Source organism: Mesitornis unicolor, unplaced genomic scaffold (assembly GCF_000695765.1).
Source record: "Mesitornis unicolor isolate BGI_N332 unplaced genomic scaffold, ASM69576v1 scaffold21587, whole genome shotgun sequence".
Taxonomy (NCBI): Eukaryota; Metazoa; Chordata; class Aves; order Mesitornithiformes; family Mesitornithidae; genus Mesitornis; species Mesitornis unicolor.
The window spans coordinates 1-21171 of NW_010197334.1; the positions used below are offsets into that span (position 1 = coordinate 1).

Consider the following 21171-nt stretch of genomic DNA (forward strand, 5'->3'; position numbering starts at 1 on the left):
TGATTGAATTAAAAACCTTGTCCTAACAAAATATAATCCTCTTGTATTACTTGACTGTATATGTTTCATCTCTGTTAAAGATGGAATTTGTTTTCATGGGTGCTTAACAGGAAAAATTATATACATTTGTTCTTCTTATTTGTATTACAGGCTCCAAAAAAGGCAAAGAAGAAGATAGAAGGTGGTTCCAATGTATTTTCTATGTTTGAACAAACCCAGATTCAGGAGTTCAAAGAGGTTGGTCACTATTCTGCTGTTCTTTATAGTTTTCTGTCATTGCTAATGAATAACATAGGTTTTGTTTGTAACCCTTATTCAATTCCCCATGTGCTTTAATAGAACACACAGTTGTTTTCTGAATCATCTTTGTGTTTTTGGCTGGTGTATCATTTTCCTTGTATGTTTGTTTGTTCTTTCCTTCTTTCTTTCATTCTTTCTTTCCTTCTTTCTGTTCCTTCCTCACTCTCCTGTTTCAAGACCTGGACTTATTTGAAAAGCCCTCCAAGTCCCCGCCCCAAAATAAAGGAGAATTATAATCTCATCCACTTTAGCCCTGATTCAGGAAAACACTTGAACACATGTTTAAAGTTAAGTGGTATTTTAAATAAGAGTAGCTTTACACGCTCAACTATTATCCTGAATAAAGATGCCTTATTGAACTAGGGCTTCAATTAGTGGGCTGTTCCACAACAGCAATAGAAATTATTCTTCTGTTCCCTTCTAGTACTGCCCACAAACTAAAACCAAAAATACCAAGAAGCCCTCAGCCAACTTTCTCCATAAATGCCAATAAAACAAAACAACATGTTGAGATTAACTAAGTAAGCATTTTTTAAGTCCCATAGAATTTGGTGTTACCAGGCATTGTAGATTCTTTGACCAGTTACCTGTGAGGAGGCAGATCTAATGGACTAGTGGGCTGGCATAAAAGTTGAAGCATATTAAAGACAGATAATTTGTTTGATGAGTTTATGCTCTTTGTCTGAGTGGACATTTTAGAGTGTCTGTGAAGCCATTGGGTTTTGCACTGGTTTGTCATTTAAATTAAACTTCTTCTCCCCCATTTTTTGCTAACTCACATCTCCAAAGCAGTTTCCAATGTGAAAAACAGCTACTGCTTCATTTTATGCATGCGGCTTTCAACTTTGATTTTCATAAGGATCCCCACCAGTAAAGCCAGTGTTGAATATGACTAAAAACCCATGCAAATATTGTGAATATTGCCCAGGTAAATGAATTTAAACCATTAACCTTTCTCCCAGAATTAACAGGAAAATGTTTACCACTCTTCTCCCACCTCTTCTCTGTATCCTACGAACCTCCAGTTTTATTTTCTCCAAGGACTACTGTGAAGATGTAGCAACAAAAAGAAGAACTGGTTAGAACACTATATTTGATCTATTCTAAATAAGATATTACTAGGAGCATTTTTGGGAGGATGGTGTAAGAAACTACATGAAGATATGTTGATATAATACCATCACGGAACAAAGTACATCCCGTAGAGCAGTAGACTTTAAAACTCTGCAAGTTACTGTAGCTGCAATGGACTAGCTGTGTTCTCAGGAGAATGTTCTCTTTCATAATAATACTGAAGTAAGAATGATTCCTGGTCATTGTAAAGATACACTCTCATATTGATGTGCATGTCAGACAGATAACCAGCTGCAGAGACATGCCTAGTTCTACTAATATTCCCCATAGTATGACCAGGGGAATTTCAGGTCATTAAAATCTTTCAAAATCAATGAAACATTAAAAGTGTGATGGCAGAGAATAGACAGACATGCAAATAAGTAACTAGATAGGCAGTTAGCTGGCTTGGTAAATAATGGTTTGAGTACATTTATTCTGTGTTGGCTGAAAATAGAAAAATAATTGTGTTTTTTCTATCAAAAGTTAAAATTTGCCTGACAAGAAGTATTTAAGGTCAACACATCAAGGTCAGTCTGAGCACAGTGTACAGTTTGAAGGATACAATTTATTGGAAAGGGAAACAAACTTTGAATAGATAATACTATGAAACCTACATTTCTCTGTAATTTAGAAAATTCAGCTATTTCTGTACGATGGACAATTTTAAGGCCCAGAAGAAATTGTCTTTAGCTTGATAGCAGAGAGATATCTACAGTAATTAAATGTTTTACAGAATATGATAGCTGCACAAAGACACAAAGTATGGGAAAGGTACAAAACACGCAGAGTAACCACTGCCTAAATCCTCCCTAATTAAAGCCTCCATAATTCAAACTTTTATGGGTTAAGGCCTGAATAGCTGGAGCTGCCAGCATTGGCTTCAGCCCAGCTGCATGCTGCACTGAGCATTAATTTAGCAAGAAGTTTGGGTGGGTTTAATTAAACCCCTTGCCAAGACACAATGATGTGTTGAAAGTGAGGAAAGTGCGGTGATGTGGCATGATGTGGATGTATCAAAGGTAGTTAAGTATTCTTCTTTAGAGCATGAATACCCCCATGAACTGGTGTCTGTGATTGTAGAACTGTCCAGTGCAACATGGCAATGACAATAATTTTTCCTTTTTCTTCCAACAGGCTTTTACCATCATGGATCAGAACAGGGATGGCTTTATTGACAAAGCAGACTTGAGGGACACGTTTGCAGCACTAGGTAAATTGGTACTAATAAATAAAATGCAGTTTAAATTTCAAGCACATAAGAAAAGTTTGTATCAGAATTATAGTGAAGGATGTAACAAGTTACCCAGGAGGCAAAAGGAAGCCTGCTCAGTTTGATCTTCCTCCTTGATGGTAGTTGCTATCTTACTATGTAGCTCCAGCTGGAAAGTCTCCTGAGCAGCCTCTCTCAGAAGCAAAATGAAGGTCTCGCTGGGACTCACTGACGGGTGCAACAGAGCCGTGCAGCTGGCAACTCTCCAAAGGCACTGATTCCTCCCCTGAAACTATTTCATAAAAAGCCCACCCAAGCAGGGGTCCATGCCAGACATTTCTGATTTGCCTGTGAATCCAGGCTTCACAGGCTGCACCTTTTTCAAGTAGGAGCCGTGCAATATCTACCAATTAACGTTACTGTCATGGACTAGCTGCCCCTCTGCCCACACAAAAGCAGGAGGACTTCATGTGAGGTTCTGTGCTGTTGTGCATTTATGTGGAGTGGAATGTGCATGTCATGAGATTATGTATTGTCCGTTCCATGCGCATCACAATCCTGATAACATCAAGCAGATTAAAGCAAATCTTCCCAAGGGAAGGAAAAATCAAAATGCTTGTGATCCCAAACCTGGAGTTGTATCCTTGTTGCAACATTTGAGGCTTGAACAGTGATGTAGGCATTTGGGCTTTTGCCATCTGGATCTTATTAAAAAGAGTTTGATAAGAATCTTTAGTGCTCCCTCGGGTGGAATCAGACGCCAGCGGAGTCAGTGCAAAGAGCAGAAGCTCCTGAACTCTCTATTGTGACAATGAAGTTTGCAAACTTTGGCCTGTAGCTACTGTTACCCTAAAATATTGTTTCTTAAGGCCAAGTTCTGGTATATTTTCTGTTCAGTGAAGCCCTTCCATGCCTATAAAGTACAGTCACAGCAAATTACCACTCAATTTCAGTAGGGTTGCCAGGGTCTAAATTCTCATCTGTAGGTCTGCACAAGGATGGGGAAGGGATACAAGTCCTTAACTCATCCATCTGCCCTCTACTCAGAAGGGCATCTCAATATGCAGGAGGGTAAAGACTGACACCTTGGATTCACTTCAGTTACTTCATACTCTGGTATATTAATATTAGCAGAGCCCATATTTCATTGGTAAAAAATGAATCAAACAAGAACAAAAAGAGAAACAGTTTATTTGCAAGTGTCTCTTCTTTTGTCCACTGCTGGCCATGTCCTTATTATTTATCCTTCTTATTCCTTCAGTCACCCTTTGATCTTAGAGTCAGCTCCACCGATTTGTTTTACACTGGGGTATTCTGGAGTTGTGTTCTACCATGTTATTAGCAAAGTTGCACAGAGCCTGGAGCTCCCCGGTGGGAGGAGATGAATGGGAATAATTTTTTGAAACACAATTTGTGATTTATTATGAAAAATGATCTCTGCTGCAGGTCGATTGAATGTCAAGAATGAAGAGCTTGAAGACATGGTGAAGGAGGCGCCAGGTCCTATTAACTTCACTGTCTTCCTTACTATGTTTGGGGAAAAGCTGAAAGGTAAGTACCTTTGGGGGGTTGGAGAGGTATCTGTCAAAGATCCTCAGCACTGAAATATCTCAGCACCTTGCAAATTATAATAATGTATCCACAGAACAATGCTTAAAGGCACGGAGTGATCTCCATTTTTGCAGACAGAGCTGAAGTACGAAAAGGCTAAGGGATGGTGGAGAGGACAATTCAAAGGTGTGATTTCAGCTTACATAAGCTAACGTGAAAGTATTCAGTTGAGGTCCAGAAAGTAATGAACTCACAGCAGCCTGGAGCACCGTGCAGATTAGTTATTCATCATCAGTAAGTTCCTAGGCTGAACTCTGTTGCTCATGCTATAGTGATATCATTCTCAGTGTTAGCTGGTTTAAAAGTATTTTCAGTATTTCTACAAAAAAAACCACCTATGGTCATGTATGCATAAGGCATGAAGGAGCAACATGGCCTTCCCTAATTTTCTGTATTAGTTGTAACCCCATGGCCCAGCCTTGGTTTCAGTTGAGGTCATAGAACCATAGAATGGTTTGGGTTGGAAGGGACCTTAAAGATCACTCAGTCCAACCCTGCCATGGGCAGGGACACCTCCCACCAGCCCAGGCTGCTCAAAGCCCCGTCCAACCTGGCCTTGAACACTGCCAGGGAGGGGACACCCACAGCTTCCCTGGGCAACCTGGGCCAGCATCTCACCACCCTCACAGTAAAGAATTTCTTAATAATATCTAGTTTAAATCTACCCTCTTCCAGTTTAAAACTTTTCCCCCTCGCTTCCTGCCCTTGTAAAAAGTCTCTCCCCAGCTTTCCTGTAGGACCTCTTCAGGAACTGGAAGACTACAATAAGGTTCCCCTGGAGCCTTCTCTTCTCCAGGCTGAACAGCCCCAGCTCTTTCAGTTGGTCCTCATAGAGGAGGTGCTTCAGCTCTCTGATCATCTTTGTAGCCCTCCTCTGGACCTGCTCCAACAGTTCAATGTCTTTCTCATACTGGGGCCATCACAACTGGACACAGTACTCCAGGTGGGGTCTCACAAGAGTAGAACAGAGGGGCAGAATGAAGATTTCACTGAATAAACCTTAATGAAGTGGATTTACAGTGATAAGGGAGAGGGACTTTGCCCATTGCCACAGTGTTGTGGTTTAGGGCTAGGCTGGCCACTAAATCCTGGACAGACACTCTCTATTAACCCCTCTCCCCTCTCCAGAAGGGAAGAGAAAAGAGAATAAGGGAGAGAGACTTTACGGGTTGGAAAATAAAACTAACGGGTTTAATAAAACAATGATAATACTGGACTAATACTAATACTGGACGTGTTCCTGTGTGACCTGGTCTAGGTGATCCTGCTCTGGCAGGTGGGTTGGATTAGATAATCTTTTGAGGTCCCTTCCAACTCCTAATATTCTGTGATTCTGTAATACTACAGGGCAATAATGCAAATAAGAAAATAATGAAATATATACAAATATGTACAAATATAGATACAAAACAAACATAAAATCCTCCCTCCCATCCTCCCCCCAATGACGATGATGTCACCAGAGGCTCTGTGGAGCAGGGCACTGTAAAAGTCCCAGTCCGGACTCAGCAGCAGGTTGGGAGCAGGATGCAGAACACACGAATCTCAGGATCAGACCCAGACAAACTGGCAGGGTTCTGCTCGGACTTTGTCCCTTGCAAGATCAAGACGGAAGGAAGGGTCCAAGATGGAAGGGCAAATGATCCCTCGGCTTTATACTGAGTATGACGTATGTGGGATGGAATACCTAGATAGTCAGTTTTGGGTCAGCTCCACCCCCCCGTAGGTGCAGACACGACACCCATGGTGAGACAGTGGCCTTGAGCTTATCATTGTAGCAGCACATACTGGAAAATCATGCTGCTAGTTTTCAGCAAGTTCAGCCACTTAGAAGAGACTGCGCTGAAAAGTAAAATCACTAAACAGAGAATTAGTTCTATTTAGCTCAAACTAGGACACACAGAATACACAAGGATCCCTGTAGTGAGTTCAGAAGATGTAAGTATAAAACTTGTTGTTGGAATTAGTAATTTAGTAGTATCTCTTACACTGTTAATGGCTAGAAACTGCAAGAGAAGGAGTGTGAGACCAACCAAAACCTCTAGTCATCTTCCTCTACACATTAGAGATAGGTGAAAGTCTTGACCTCCAAAGCAAGGCTGGCCTTAGCCAAGCATGTTCTAGAAGTTTGTTAAAATACCTAATGAACAGTAAAATGGAAAAATCTGATCCTATCTTCTTAAAAACATTTATTGTATTGCTGCTGGACTCTGCTTTACACTGCTGAGCACAATTTCAATTAAGGGCTTTCTATACTTGGAATAGAAAATAGAGAGGCCTGAATGAAAGGATTAATGTAGCTAGTCCTCAAAGAACTACACTATTGCTAAGGAACACGACATGCCTGGGATGTATAAGAGGTGACAGAGAAGTCTGTAGACTGACACTGAGGAAGGGATTTTATTACCCACACGTTGATCTGCCTTGATCACAGTGGTACCTCCACCTTTACATTCCAGGTGCCATCTTGCAGAGTAGGTAGTGACCTTCTCCATGATCTTCCTTCTGAGATATGTGACTATTTCTTGTGAGGTGCCTTGCTACTCACTCCTGTCTATTTGTGATATTTGTGATCACACAGGGCATGGAAATGGGCTCTTCTTCCTTTCCCCTCCTCCCTCTTCCAGTTGCTGAAGCTGTCAAAGGGTTTGGCCCTGCCAATTGTGAGGCCTAAAACCAGTGCCAGTGCAGGAAGGTGAATGGTAAAACGTACCCCTCTTGTCTGCAGGTTTCCTGTTGGCTACTAGCAGAGGAGGAGAGGTTTTTTAATTTCCATTTGGTGAAGGGAAAATCACAGCTGTGCTTGTCATGCCCTTCTGGTTGGGTTTGTCATGCAAAGGAAGCGGAGCCAAAAGACTGCACATTCCCAATCAAAACTAATTGGGATGAAGAGCCTTTGTAGTGCAATTAGAAAGGGAGAAAGGGCTAGAGGAAGTGGATATGGCAATTTTGCAACACTCTTTATTAGCTAAGTACCACTCAGAGAATTTGGTGAAAGGTGCTTTCTAAGTAAAATTTGTTGTGCTATAATTGATTTCTGTCATAAAGGGGAAGCTGGGATTTTCGGGACGAGCTTTAGCTTTGTATATTGAGATTATGATGCCAGATGAACAGCTAACAAAACTCGGTTTATGTTAATGCCAACCACATGGAGCTGTTTCTACATGGAGTCAGAATAATACAATTTGTACAGAAAACAGAGATGCCGCACATCAAAGAAACCACTTTATTTACTAGCTAATCAATAAAGAATGCCTGCTGCATTGCCTCTCTTCAAAGCCAAAGTCCAAGGATATGACAGAGTAGAAAATGTAAAACACAGTAAAGAAAAAAAAATCCCCCACACAGTGGTGACTACTTAAAATGCAGACCTTTCCTTGCAGTTGGAAAACATTCCTCTTCATGGGACAATCAAAACACTAACTAAATACCAGTGGCCGTTGTATTGATCATATAGTCATTGCAGTTTGAATACATTGCCTACAGCTTAGCAAAAAAATACACATGGCCAGTGTGTGACAAGAAGGAGGCCATATAGCCATCTAATGCACTACTATATCCATTAAGAAACTACTGCTAATCCTTGTGAAACCTTGTAAACAAGGAAAACTAAGAAGGCATCAGGAGTGTATGTAGTCATTAGAACAGGGAACCTATGAACAAACTTTGAAACTTTTTTTAGATTCTTCATGTTGTTACCATTTTTTAACCACACTTTCAACATTTCAGCATCCCAAGTAGCTTAATTTGTCCATGAGTCAGTCTACCTTCTTGTAAATTTGGTTTTCTACAGTTATAAATAAAGATTTCTATTATATATACTACTGTAATACTTTGAAGTACGGGGGAATAGTCAGAAACAGAGTATATTCAGTATCCTCTGGTGTGGGATGAAACTGACTGTAAGTGAGTATACTCAGAATCTGCACTATTACAGAATAGTCAGAAACCCCAGCCAAGATTAAGGCACCGTGAAGCTAGCCCCTGACCCAATTTTTTTTCCAGTCTAAATAGATGGGACAGATAAAGGATGGAAGAAAAGGAAGACTATTACTATCATTTTACTGCTGGGAATAGAGGAGCAGGGAAATTAAAGTCATACCACAAATATGAAGCAAAATCTGGGAGCTGTAGTCTAGTGCTTTAAACCATCCAGTTTCTATCAATAACACTTAATGAAGAGATGCTTAAGTGGAAGCATGCTACATAACCTAAGTGCAAATCACCATTTTACATTGATCATGTTGTTTCCATTGCAATCCATTGACATTCTGATTTTTTGATGAGCTCCATTTCCTTTAGTGAGGGAAATAACCTCTTCTCTGTATAGTGAAGAACAAGTGACATCAAAAAGTGTTCTTACAAGGAACATACAGTACAAGATTAAAGGAAGCTAGTGAGGGAAACAGTTTGTTATATTTTCATTTCTGAAAGCCACTAATCCTCTGGGTACTGATATTGGAGGCCAGTTCCTGGAAGTTTTCTCTCCTGCAGACATAGAATAGATATGAGTTATTATTTTTAAGCTTCTGAGCATTGAACTATTCACCTCTATTGTTTATCTGACATGACAAATGCTGCCGACTTAAGGAACCTTTGTCTTCAAATCTACAACTGCAGAGTTCTCCATTTTGCACTGTTTTCAAGTGAATGCAATTACTTAGCAAGTACTTGGCGACAGCTACAGAAATACATCCAGGTTTCTAAATTGTGTTTCATTAATTTTAGGCACGGACCCAGAAGAAACCATTTTGAATGCTTTTAAGATTTTCGATCCAGAAGGAAAAGGCCACATAAAGGCAGACTAGTAAGTTTATTTCAAATATAATAATAATAATAATAATAATAATAATAGCAGCACAAGTTTAAATAACTGCTTAAAAGCTGTGGTTTTCACAGTATTTTAAAAGAGAGGAACTGTCAGGCAGAGAAACATTTAGCTTTGTATCTCAGAATTAAAAGACCAGACTATTGTAAGAATGTATTTGTATACAAAAGGAGATGTTATTGTATTCAGACACTGCAAGAGTCAACGGAAATGTAATCACATGTAGGCCATTAGATAGCCTTTTTTGAAAGTCTGGATATATATCAACACATGACTCTTTATAGATTAACTCCATATGTAAAATTAAAATGAATGTCTGGTGCCTAACAGAGTGCTTGACTGAAATGGGAAAGCTAGTCCCCATTTTAAAAAAGTGATCAATTAAACTAACTCTGAGACCTGGGACATGGTTTTTGTAAGGATATTTTCTTTGCTATATGTTTACTGCTTGAACCTTCTGCTTCTAGACAATGATTTGCTGTTAAATTTCCACTAGATATAGTGGGAGCCAAATAAAATAAAGCTTTTAAGAATAGGGCAATTATTGTCAATATGAGTATTCTTTTAAAATAAGGAAGCAGGACATAATTTGTTCATTAATTCATAATCTGTTATACCAACAAAGCAGAGTAAAAGGACTTCAAGTGTTAGTTGCACAAACATAATCCTCATTGCACTGCCAGAACGGTGTAAGCAGTTCTTTAAGTAAACGAGATAAATGATACCAAATCAGGGCAGTGGATGAGGAGGTCTGACCTATGGCTCCAGTGAAATGCCTTGTGTGTCTAGATTTATGCACATGCTTAAATTCCTTAGGGAATCTGAGGCCTATACTTTTACTACAGCAGCCATTCAGGTAGATATTATAAAGCATAATATGTAGAGGAAATTTACTAGGGAACCATGAATTACAAAATTGTATTTTCATCAATTAATTCTGCTAATGTTGTGATAAGGTAAATGAAAACTAAACCTTTTACCAGAACCTCTAAGGTATAGTTTTCCTTGACTTTATCTGCAATTATCGATGTCTCATGAAAGTTAGTTGAAAATACAAAATTCACGTACAATATTTCCTTCCGTTACCAATATGCCTTTCTATGACAGCACCCCAGTAGGTGTGAATGCCCTATTATAGTAAGCAGGATGCAAAATAAAAGCAAAGAGACAGTCTTTTCACTAAAGAACTTCCAAATTAATTAACACAAAACAAGGGAATGTAGCAAACAGTCAGAAGCAACAGCGGTTAACAATCATCCTGATTGTTTTGGGGTTAACATTATTCAAACGACTTGGGAAGAACAATCAGAGAAATACATCAGAACTGACTCAATCAATCAGAATATGGTGTAGCCTGTTGCCAAATGGGCCAGATCACACAGCAGTGAAATCAAAACCGTGAAGTACAACCTTTTTTTAATACAAAACCCATTGAATGTTTTATTTCCCACCACTATCTGTAACAATATACTGCACACAAAATCTGCAGCTTGCCACCCTGTGTCCAGTTCTACATTCCTTGGATGCTGAAAGCCAGTTGGAGTTTGGGGCAAATTAGGAATGCAGTATCGCACTCCAAAATGAAGATGAGAGAGAAATACTTTTCTTTTTCCTTCATGGAAAAGGTCAACCCTGTCCCCACCCCCACTGCACTACTAGCATTAGACAATTGTTTTAGTTCATCACCACAACACAGCATAATGTTTACTTAATAGACCCGAGGGTAATGTTGATCATTACAGAACAAACCATTAAATCAATTCCGTGAATGTCTTTGAGGTTTAACTTCTATTCATATGCTTCCAAAATTCAGACATCTGAAGGTTTTGAAATAATTTTCAAGTTGGCCCATACAGTCATTTCAATATGACAGTTAATGTTAATAAATAATATTTCTCCATATTAAAAAATCCTGGAGTGTTTCTCTCTAAAACCAGCCATGTTGACCTTTTAATCAGAACTTCTTTTTATGTTCACAGAGTTAACATCCTCCTGGGGATTTTTATGTCTCTTCCCTCTGCGTGCTTTCACCTCTACTCTGGAAATGACTCACTTAGTCCATCTGATGGTAGCTGGGATGGAGTCTTCTAACCTTTCCAGAAGCTCCAGGAGTTTATAACTTACTTCCAGATTCAATGACAGACTTTGTTTGTCTGCACTGTTATACCACACATAAAATCCTTCCTATAGCATGATGTCGAAGAGAGAAAATGCTTTAGGTCAGATTGTCAGCTGGTGTAAACTGGCACTGCATCTGGAAAAGTTGGATGATTCAGTCCTAAATGCCATTCATTGGGCAAAGTGAGTGAGGCCAACATCAACTGTGTCTGATGCTGATGCCAGTGAAACTTTTCAGATCTGGACCACATGAAAATGGACCCAGGGAGTTTACATGCATTCTGGACCTTTAGAGATTAGTCTGGCTGAGCTAGCGATGCTTCTTATCATAGTTGTAAAGTACTGCTCATTTCCGCTCACCTCTTTTTCTCCAAGAGAGCACTGCAGAAATAGTAAACCCAGCGGAAAACCAAAATGTCCCAGAGATTTCACAGACAATCTTTAAAAAAAGATTTAGAAAATACAAGAATGCAACAAAGTGTTTGTAACTGTAAGAGGAACTGATGTCAGCCAGGACAACAGACTACATTTTAACTTTCACCACAAGGCAAACGTATCTTCTTGTTTGCCCAGGAGACTTTAATTTTGGGGTTTTCTTTTTGAGAAGCAAATAGTCTTTTTTAAAGAAAACAAGATACACAAAGAAAAAAAGTGCATAATCTCTAGCTTTGGAAACTGTGAGTGTTCATTTCTCTACAAAATAAATAATGGAAAATGTGCATAGATCCTTAACTCAATCCTTCTTCCTTATGAGTGTGCCAGAGCCTACTGGGCTGTGCATAGAAGACCATAATTAGATATTTGATCTTTTATTTTCCCCTAAATACTTTAAGCATTTAAATAGAAGACACATAGTCCCCAGATTTCTTTTTAATCCAGTCCTGTTTGTGATGAAGTTTATTTGTGACTTCTGTCAAAATTGCTGTAAATGTTTCCTTCTATTCACCAAGCTCCTTCCTGCATCACACTTCCTATTTACATTTGCTAATGCCATTTGTCCCAGTGCACATATATCCAATAATCAATTTATGCTGATGAGAATGATCTTTCTACTCTTGCACCCACTGATCATTTGAGAATTCCACTTTAAAAAATACAGTCACATAACAAATGGCCAAGATAACAAAACAGAAACAGCAATATGAGAGAAAGAGATGAAGAAAGACTTTGCTAAGTAGAGAGAATGGTAAAGTAATGCAGGAAAAATATATACAATAGCTTAAGCTCTCTCTGTGACTTCACAGTATTTCCCAAAACTCGCATGGATATTTTCCTTCTTGTCCATGTGGGTAAGATCCTTATTTATTACCCAAAAACTTATTTTTTTTTTAGTTTTCCCTTTCTGTCCTTCCAAATGAGCACTTCACATCAACAAGAGATTCAGAAGTGTGTATGCCTCTTATGCAAATTGGGATGTCGCTGTTGTAGCCTTTTACTGAAAAAAAATGTGTGTCAGAGATATGAGGAAGTATAGTTGTAGCTTTGCCATCAAAACTACATTTTCATCTGTGTGACTTTTTTCACTCGAGATGCATGGCATATGGGAGCAGAAAGGGAAGCTTTACTATTTTGGCTGAACATCTGCATCCAACAGTAGGTGAATTTTGCTCATATGGAAGTGTTTCTTTGTAGGCATGATTTCTGTTATAAATAGTTAGTTTAAAATATTCACTTTTAAAAGCAGAAAGTGCTGTTTCCAGAAGAGCTATTGCTCTCCCCACAACAAGTTCTTAAAAAACCAGCCTTTTTTTGAATCTACAAATTAAAACAGATTTCTATGTTTCAGCTTTTGGTTTTTGTACAAGAGTGCTCATCTGTTATTACACGTTTACAATGTGTTTTACTGATCTAGAAAAAATCCCAATAATTTATCAATAACTTTGGTAGTAACAAAAAGAGACAACTCTGCCTCTTCGGTGTGAATGCAAACTCTTTGAGATTAATACAGGAATTCTACAGGAATAGGAAATTATTAAGTGCAAGTGAAAGGAATGTTTGTGATAAAACAGTTCATACCAGTGGGTGTTCTAGCACACTGTGAGTGTACTGCCCTCAGCACATGAGTAACTGGGTGAAATATAAAAATATTTTATCTATAGGGGTTAGACTAGAAACAGTAATCATTCTTCCTGGCTTTTCTATTCACCTATAAACTCAGGTGAAAAAATTACATGCTCGACTGACTTCCCACAATGAGTTTGAAAACAGAGGGCAAATCAGCTGAGAGCCTGTCCCAAAAATATTCTCTTTGATGTAATTGCATAGGATGCAGATTGTGTGTGGGATAAGCTCCTTGTTACAGTGCTGTAACTCCAGATCAAGACATTGTACCGTGAAATACAACAGGTCTCATGCAGTTTCACAGTCTTCTCTGGGAATGACTGCATGCAAATAAAGGGATTCTCAGATGATGATTCGGAATAGCTGTTGGAGATTTCTTTCAAGTCCTCTTCCTCATTTCATGCTCTGTTCCTTTCATCCTCAGATTTTACAGAAAACATTCTCTCTTTCGGTTTTGTTAAGTGGTCCAAACTTTAAACAGCAAGTGAGAAAACCTACCATTTTAGGTTAAGATAAGCATACCAAATTGCTGTATTTCAATTAGAGTAATAACCTTAAACAATTTTAAACCTCTACAAAATATCACAAAAGCAAACTAAGTTGGCAGAGCGAGGCATCGACACTGATGGGTGCCCACAGAAAATCTCTTATAATATCATGTAAGGATTAACAGCTCCAATTTATGCGGTCACACAGATTTTCTTTCATGCAGCTTCAGGAGGGATCTTGCCATCTGAATTGTCATATGCCATTATCGCCCTTTAATCAGGTTATTTTGTTTTATTCGAACAGCATCAAAGAAATGCTTATGACACAGGCAGACCGGTTCAGTCAAGAAGAGGTAAGAACCACCTTCTTTATTCAAAATAGGAATCTATCTCCAGCTACTATTCAGCAATAAGTACTTGCCTCTCTTTAAATGCATCAATTCAGCTGAAATGAAGGTTGATGCCAGCTCTAGCAATTAGTAACAATTCAAAGAATCTCTTCTGAATAGCTCCCTGGCTAAATCAAAGTCAAACGGATTCTTTGGACTTCCATCCAAGTGTAAGCGTGGCCTATCTCTTGTTCTTTCCTATGGTGAGCTGAGGAATGAATTTACTGGAGTTCAAGTGAGTTTGGGTGGGAACTGTGATCTGGTTTTCATTTTTGTGAGAGTCATTTCATTTGAAATCTGAAATGAGGTACTGACGTTGTGGTTTGTGTGAGACTGAACATGGATTCTGCTGGCTGGGAAGAATTTAGAGGGACTTTATTTTCAGAAGAGGAGATGGAGTGGAGTTGGTTCATGGCAAGAACAGACTGGAGTGCAGACTGTAGCACATTATTTGGCCAGGGCTTACCTGGATTTCAGGGAGAGCTCTTTTCAACAGGAAACGTGTTGAGATTCTAGCAGAACTTTATTAACTAGTTGTGTCCTAATTCCTCTGTCAATGTTATTGAAGCTAAGCAAAACTTTTCCACAGTGGTTAACAAATCAAGGCAGAAGGGAACTGAACTGAGTTGAAAATTAAAAGCACTACATGTTGCTGTCCCTCAGTCCTACGTTTGTAACACTTATCTCCTGTTTGCTTGGCAGATCAACCAGATGTTTGCTGCTTTCCCTCCAGATGTCTCTGGTAATCTTGACTATAAGAACCTCTGTTATGTTATCACCCATGGTGAGGAGAAAGACTAAGAGGAAAGAGATGATCTTCTCCTGTAATGGTGCACCAAGTTACTTCATAATGCTTTTGTGTGCAAGACAAAGGGCTAAACATTCAGTATGTGAAGCCATGTGGTCATCAGAAGAGAACCAATAAAACAATTGAAATTAGATTAAAGTTATTTAATGCTCCTGTTTCTATAAAGGATGAAAATACCAATTTTGTGATTTTTTTTCCCATCCTTTTTTTTGTCAGTGGTTTGAAATGGAATTTTCTTGATGAGCTTACGTGATTTATTGACAGTCCTAATGTTCACCAGATGGTCCACTGGGCACTGCAGTGTTGCTTAACCTCTTGTCTTTTATACATAAACTCCATGTGTTGAGAAATTCTCTAACTTATTGCACCAGGAAGAGTACTTGGTATTTAGAATCCTGTTCCATTTCACAGCCCCTAGTAATGAAAGTGTAAATAAAACAATCTTAAGCTCTTGTGAACATGCAATATGCCCTCTCTGTCCCAGTGATGTGGCCAATTTCATAAGCCACTTGACTCATTTGCTTTGGTGTAAAAGAAGAGAAATAGTGGCATAGCAGCTGTTTTTCTCATAGTGAAATTTACCTAGGTACACTTAGAAACTAGCAATAACTTATTTCCCCTTCAGAGATACCTTTATTATGTGTAGGAAGTTGTCCATGAAAAAACAGTAATGCCTAGTCTTTCACCTGTTGGTCATTAGCCTTGTTTTACAGGTCAGGCACACACTGGAAGGCTGTGTTTAGCCAAAGATTATTCGAAAGTCTAGAGACAAAGACAAGAAAAGAACTCAGGAACTGTAGCCCAGGGTTACACATGAAAGCAGACTACCTCTCATTTTCATAATCCAAGATCAGCATAATTTCTAAAATGGGCTACAGTTTCTTGTATTTGGACTTCTAGGAAATGGACATATTCTGCCTATGTGGAATATTACATGAATACTTCCAGCGTGGGAGTCAGAAGGATGTTGCAGCCAAAGTAAAACAAGCTTCTGCTGTTTTAACAACTAATGAAAATGGTTTCCTTTTGCATCAGTGTTGCTGGCACCACAGTCCCACAGACGTTGAGAGGAAGTAATAAGCCACTTATTTTCTGTTTCCATCTTAGTCTTTGTAGAAAGAGAACTTGAGGGCAAGGTGTCAAATTCTGCCCTCATCAGGAGAGGCAGAAATTACACGAAAAAACTTTAGCATCTGCATGTCTTGGTGATGTGGCATTCATCCCCACCTGCATTTTTTGTTGTTTCGGCAAAATCCTGCACTCAATGCACTTTAGTAGTATAGGACGTGGAATGATAAGGCTCCTAGCAGACACAAGGTTGATAGACTAAATCTCACCTTTTCTAGTACAAGTGGGCAATTCCCAATTGTATCTACCAGTAATTATTTATCTTAAAAATATTGGTGGACACAGCTAGAAGCAAATTTTGACCCTTTCTTGCATGAATCCTGGCAAAGATGTAGAGAGGGCTTTAGCACTTCCTGCCGTATGTTCCTGTAACATTGGAAACAACTGCATGGTCACCCAGACCCATCCCTCCCAACAAGGTGTGCAGCTTGACAGGGCTTTAAGGACTAGTAAAATGAATGTGTTTTTCTTCATAGGTGTGTAACCACTGCTTATGGGATGGGGTTATAGATAGGCAATAGGAGTTCATGGAGCAGCACAGTAGAAAAGATGACTTATGAGCTCCTGCTTTAGGCTCTTATGGGGACCCAAACAGGTGACAGCATTTCTCAGCAAAGAAAGACGCTGCTTATGGGAGAGGGCTGCAAAATGGATGTTTCATTGACAGACTTCATTTGGAAATTGCTTGAGTGGTGGGTCTGAAAAATGCTCTTTTATACCACAAACACACATGCAAAGTCTAATACTACCATGTATGAGCTCCACAAAATCACATACCCAACCAAATGAATATTGACTGTTCCAGTAACATGAGCTGAAGTCACTCAGGCATTGGATGTCAGATGGTGCTTACAGTTTTTGCACTGTTTGAAGATTTCAGAATGAGACTGAAGACTGGATAAAATGGCATACAGGCTTACCTTTGGCCTTCAATCTAGAGAGGTTTATTTTTCCTCATGCAAGCTGGTAAGCAAAAACTTTGAGAATAGTGTTTTGAAAGATGAGCGCATCTTTTCATCAAAGTGCACACACACTTTTTGATGGGTCCTTTTTCATCTGTTACTGCCTAGTTACATGACTTCTTCAAGTGCATCCCTACGGCATCTCAGGCTGATGGAAGTCTGGGCTGAGCAGTTCCACATTCTCCCCTTCCCCTGGCTGCACCCCCTCCCATGGGTCAGCACAAGAACTCATACACACACATCAGTTGCTGACTGAGAAGAAACCTCCCTGCTCATCAATCACATGAGCTCCCTACATTTTCTTGCCTGTCTGCAACTGGCAGGGCCTTGAGGGTAATAATAGGCCTTAATGGCCTTCAAAGGTCTCACCTAGAACCTTCAGCCCCACCTGCTGCCTCTGGGCCCAAGAACCCCTTTTAAAGCTCAGCTCAGGGCCTTCAAACCTTTCTTGAGCTACACTCTTGGACCTATACTACTACTTTAGCCTTCCATATCACTGTTGACCTGACTGGCAATCATTGAACTCTATATGACTCTAGTAACTGTCCCTGGATGTAATCCTGACCTGCGGCTTGACTTTGGACCTGCCTTATCATCATAGACTTGCCTGATGATTTGGACTCTTGAACCTGACTACCATCTTTGGACTTGCCTTGCCTGTATATTGGTGAGGTTGCTTTCCCGCTGGCTGTGTTACCATGCCCTGTTGCAGGCTCTCTGTTCCTTAGGGAACAGCTGGCCCTTGCTGCTCCCTAACAGCTGCAGGTGGGGCAGCAGTATGGAGCTGTGGGGAAGATGGAAAATAGGAGCACCTTAGTGCAGATTAGGTTGAGCTAGGCTTTGTCTAGATGAGCAATTTGTTTTGGAGCAGTGCAGTTTTGAAGCAAATAATATGATTGCCACTACTTACCTTGATCAATCAAGTAACTTTTTTGAAGGAAGCTAATTCAGAAGCTCTGCTTGAAATTCAGTCCAAATTCCCTCCAGTTACTGATGGGAGTCAAACCTGGGCAGAGGCTGTGAGGTCCTCTAGCAGCGACCAAATGTTCAGGCACCACCAGACTGCTTTCAACCACCCAGAGCTTTCATGACACTAAAGTGTCTCATGTGCCTTATAAAGGCCCAAGTTCCACATAATCCTACCTATTTGCCTTCAGGTGTTTTACAGTTGTGATGTTCCTTCCTCATTGGTGCACTTTTCTCTTTGTTCAAAATCCATTTATCCCTTTTTTTCCTGTCTGTTGCCCTAGAATTACTGCACTTAAGGGCAATGCAGCAGACATGTGCCTATTAAAATTTCTTGAAGAGATCTCTGGGTTGGGCAACACCACCAAGCTTGTTGCTCATTTAGACTTCTGCACCTTGGGCTCTTGAACCATCATGCAAGAGACTTTGGAGCTGCAACCCTCTCCTTCTATAAGGGGGAAGAACAGATGTTCGGATAAATATCATTAAAATATTACAGGCTTGTTCTAAGAATACTTACCAGTCCTAATTTCATTTCAATTTCCATTTTCATTTGAGAACATAGAGTTGTGCTTATGGATTTTGGAAGCAGATTCAAATAACTCAAGGGAACAAAGAGCTGAGGTTAATTCCACAAAAACAGATTCTCACCAAACGCCATTAAAATGGTCGGATGGAAACTGAACTTGCATGAACCATGGCAGTTGTTCTTTAGTGTCAGCCCTTTCACAAACAATACGATTTGGATGGGAAAAAACAAAGACACAGTGTAGAATTGGTAATGTGTTTTATTAACTCTTAAATGTTTAATCCTGTATACCTTTATGAAACCTTGTGACTAGTTAGAGCAGCCTTTGAAATATACTGTCATAAAAGGCAGAGAAAGGTTCTCATGAGTATCCCCCAGCTTGTTGTTCTGCTTGGAGCCAGGACTGTTGTTAGAAATGTTTGTCTGACCTGTGTAAACTTTCTAGGTAGCCTCAAGTTCAAGGCTAGCCTTATATTTGTGCATTTTTATCCCCTACCATCTAACCTAAATCTTTCTGTCAGCAAATTAAGCCAATTTCATTCTTTGCATCCTCTTTGTAATGAATGTTAGCACACTGGAAGAGTGTTTAGTTTCTTTTTTTCAACATGCTTTTTCCAACTTTTCCTTTCAGTGATCCCTTTCACACTTCTAATTCTTCTTGTTCTCTTTAGGATTACCTTAAATCTGTGCATATTTTACTTAATACATGGTATGCCAACTTGGACACAAAATTCCAGCACAGAATGGAATCATTATTTCAGGAGTTTGTTATCCGTAAAAAAACCCCAAACAAACCAAAGAATCCCCCTGAGACTCAGCAGCAGTGAAGGCTATATACGTTTCTAGGCAATGTGGGGAAAAGTTTATTCCAGATCTCTCTTTCTTAGTAACAGCTTGCTTCTCATCCCCCTATATCTATCTATCCCAGAAACTTCCTCAGAACTGATTCCCCTCTGTCTCTGTTACCTTGGTAATGTGCCAGCATGGAGTATATAAAGACATGCCTTGAATTTTCACTAATGTTAAAAAGGTGTAGATTGTCTAAAGTATAAGTTGTCTATGTGAGACTACAATGGCAATACTGTTTAACGTTTTCGTTACTGACCTAGATGATGGAACCGAGTACAACAAATCCATACTCTTCTCAGTGGTGTCCACTGACAGGATGAGAGACAGTGAGAACACAATGAAATGCAGGGAATTCCATTTAAACTTTGTCACTGTGACAGTGGTCAAATATTTCAACAGGCTGCCCAGATAGGTCATGGAGTCTCCATTGCTAGAGATATCCCACACCCAACTGGATATGGTCCTGGGAAACTCACTGTAGCCGATGCTGCTCTGTGCAGGAGGTTTGCTCTAGATTACCTCCAGAGGTGCCTTCCAACTTGTTGCGGTTTAGGCCCAGTGCTTAACTGAGCACCACGATGCCTCAAAAAGGGCTAGTCAAAATAAGAACTGGGAGGGCTTCTCACCACTTAAACAGGTCACAGGCAAAAGACAGACTCATCATAAGGAATACAAACAAAACTATTTTAATTTGTTACCAATATCAGAGTAGAACAACGGGAGATGCAACCAGATCTTAAAGTCAAAACACCTTCCCCCTACCCCTCCCTTCTTCCCAGGCTCAGCTTTTGTTCCCGGTTTCTTCACCGTCCCCCTCCCCCTTTGCCATGAGACGCAAGGGGATGGGAGTGGGGGTTGCAGGAGGTTTTCACGCCATGTGCCCCTCAGGAGTAGGAAAAACTCAGCCCAGTGTCTCTCAGTGTCTGCTTCCACGTGGCCCCCTTTCCATAGGGGAAAAAGTCCTCAAAAGTCCAATATGGGTCTGCCCACAGCTGCAGCTTCCCTCACACACAAAACTGCTTCAGCCCAAGTCCACAAAGCTCCAATCTGGGTCTGCCCACAGCTGCAGTTTCCCTCACACATGAACTGCTCCAGCACACACAGCCTGGAGTCATGGCTTTTTCAGGGGCAGCCACTGCTCAGGTGGCCCTGCCCCACCGCTGAACTCTATGGGCTGCAGGCAGTCGACCCAGCTCTCGCCACAGATTGCAAAAAGGTAACCTGGGTTCTCTGTCCTCCTCCTCCTCCCTCTCCTTTTGTTCCTTCAACCAACCTTGGTGTTCTTCAAAGTTGTTCTCCTCAGGCCCCACTCTCTTCTCCACTGCAGGTCTATTCTGATGGTTATGGAGTTCCTGGCTCTCTCTCTCTCTCTTTTTTTTTTTGTGATGAAGCTGCATCAGGGCTTAAGCTTAAGTTGTGGTCGGGGCCAGACAAGCCCAGGCAGGCAGGGCCAGACAAGCCCAGGCAGGCAGGGCCAGGGCCGCACCACCCACACCTGGGGCCACACTGGTCAGAAAGAGAGAGGAAATGCCCTGCACCCCCCTTAAATACCTGAATTCGCAGGGGCGCTGATTGGCTTGGCCCTGGTCAGAGGTGGGTCTGACAAAGGAAAAGGTGGAGCTTTTCCGGTAGCTTCTTAAAGGGCCATCTCCATAGCCCTTCCCCCGTTACCAAAGACACAACCAAAAACCCCTCACAGAAAACCCAATTCACAACTTCAATAAATCTGCGAAGTTACATACAGCAGCACTGCTAATACAACCCAAATGATACTTGCCTTTTACTGGGTTGACATATGATCAATCTGT

At 40.3% G+C, this 21171-nt stretch overlaps 1 protein-coding gene across 1 annotated transcript; it reads left to right on the forward strand.

Annotated features, from left to right (window-relative positions):
* The first annotated feature begins 150 nt into the window (after positions 1-150).
* LOC104544041 (myosin regulatory light chain 2B, cardiac muscle isoform) lies at positions 151-15067 on the forward strand. The gene is made up of 6 exons (XM_010188783.1): positions 151-237; positions 2551-2626; positions 4073-4177; positions 8966-9044; positions 14037-14085; positions 14824-15067. The coding sequence occupies exons 1-6, from the start codon at positions 202-204 to the stop codon at positions 14920-14922; spliced, it is 444 nt and encodes a 147-aa protein (XP_010187085.1). The 5' UTR covers positions 151-201; the 3' UTR covers positions 14923-15067.
* Positions 15068-21171: the final 6104 nt, after the last annotated feature.

Bases quoted from the DNA above. Each gene is read 5' to 3' on its own strand.
- LOC104544041 (XM_010188783.1), top strand. From the start codon at position 202: ATGTTTGAACAAACCCAGATTCAGGAGTTCAAAGAG. The intron at 238-2,550 runs GTTGGTCACTAT...TTCTTCCAACAG, and splicing joins AGATTCAGGAGTTCAAAGAG to GCTTTTACCATCATGGATCA. The intron at 4,178-8,965 runs GTAAGTACCTTT...CATTAATTTTAG, and splicing joins GTTTGGGGAAAAGCTGAAAG to GCACGGACCCAGAAGAAACC.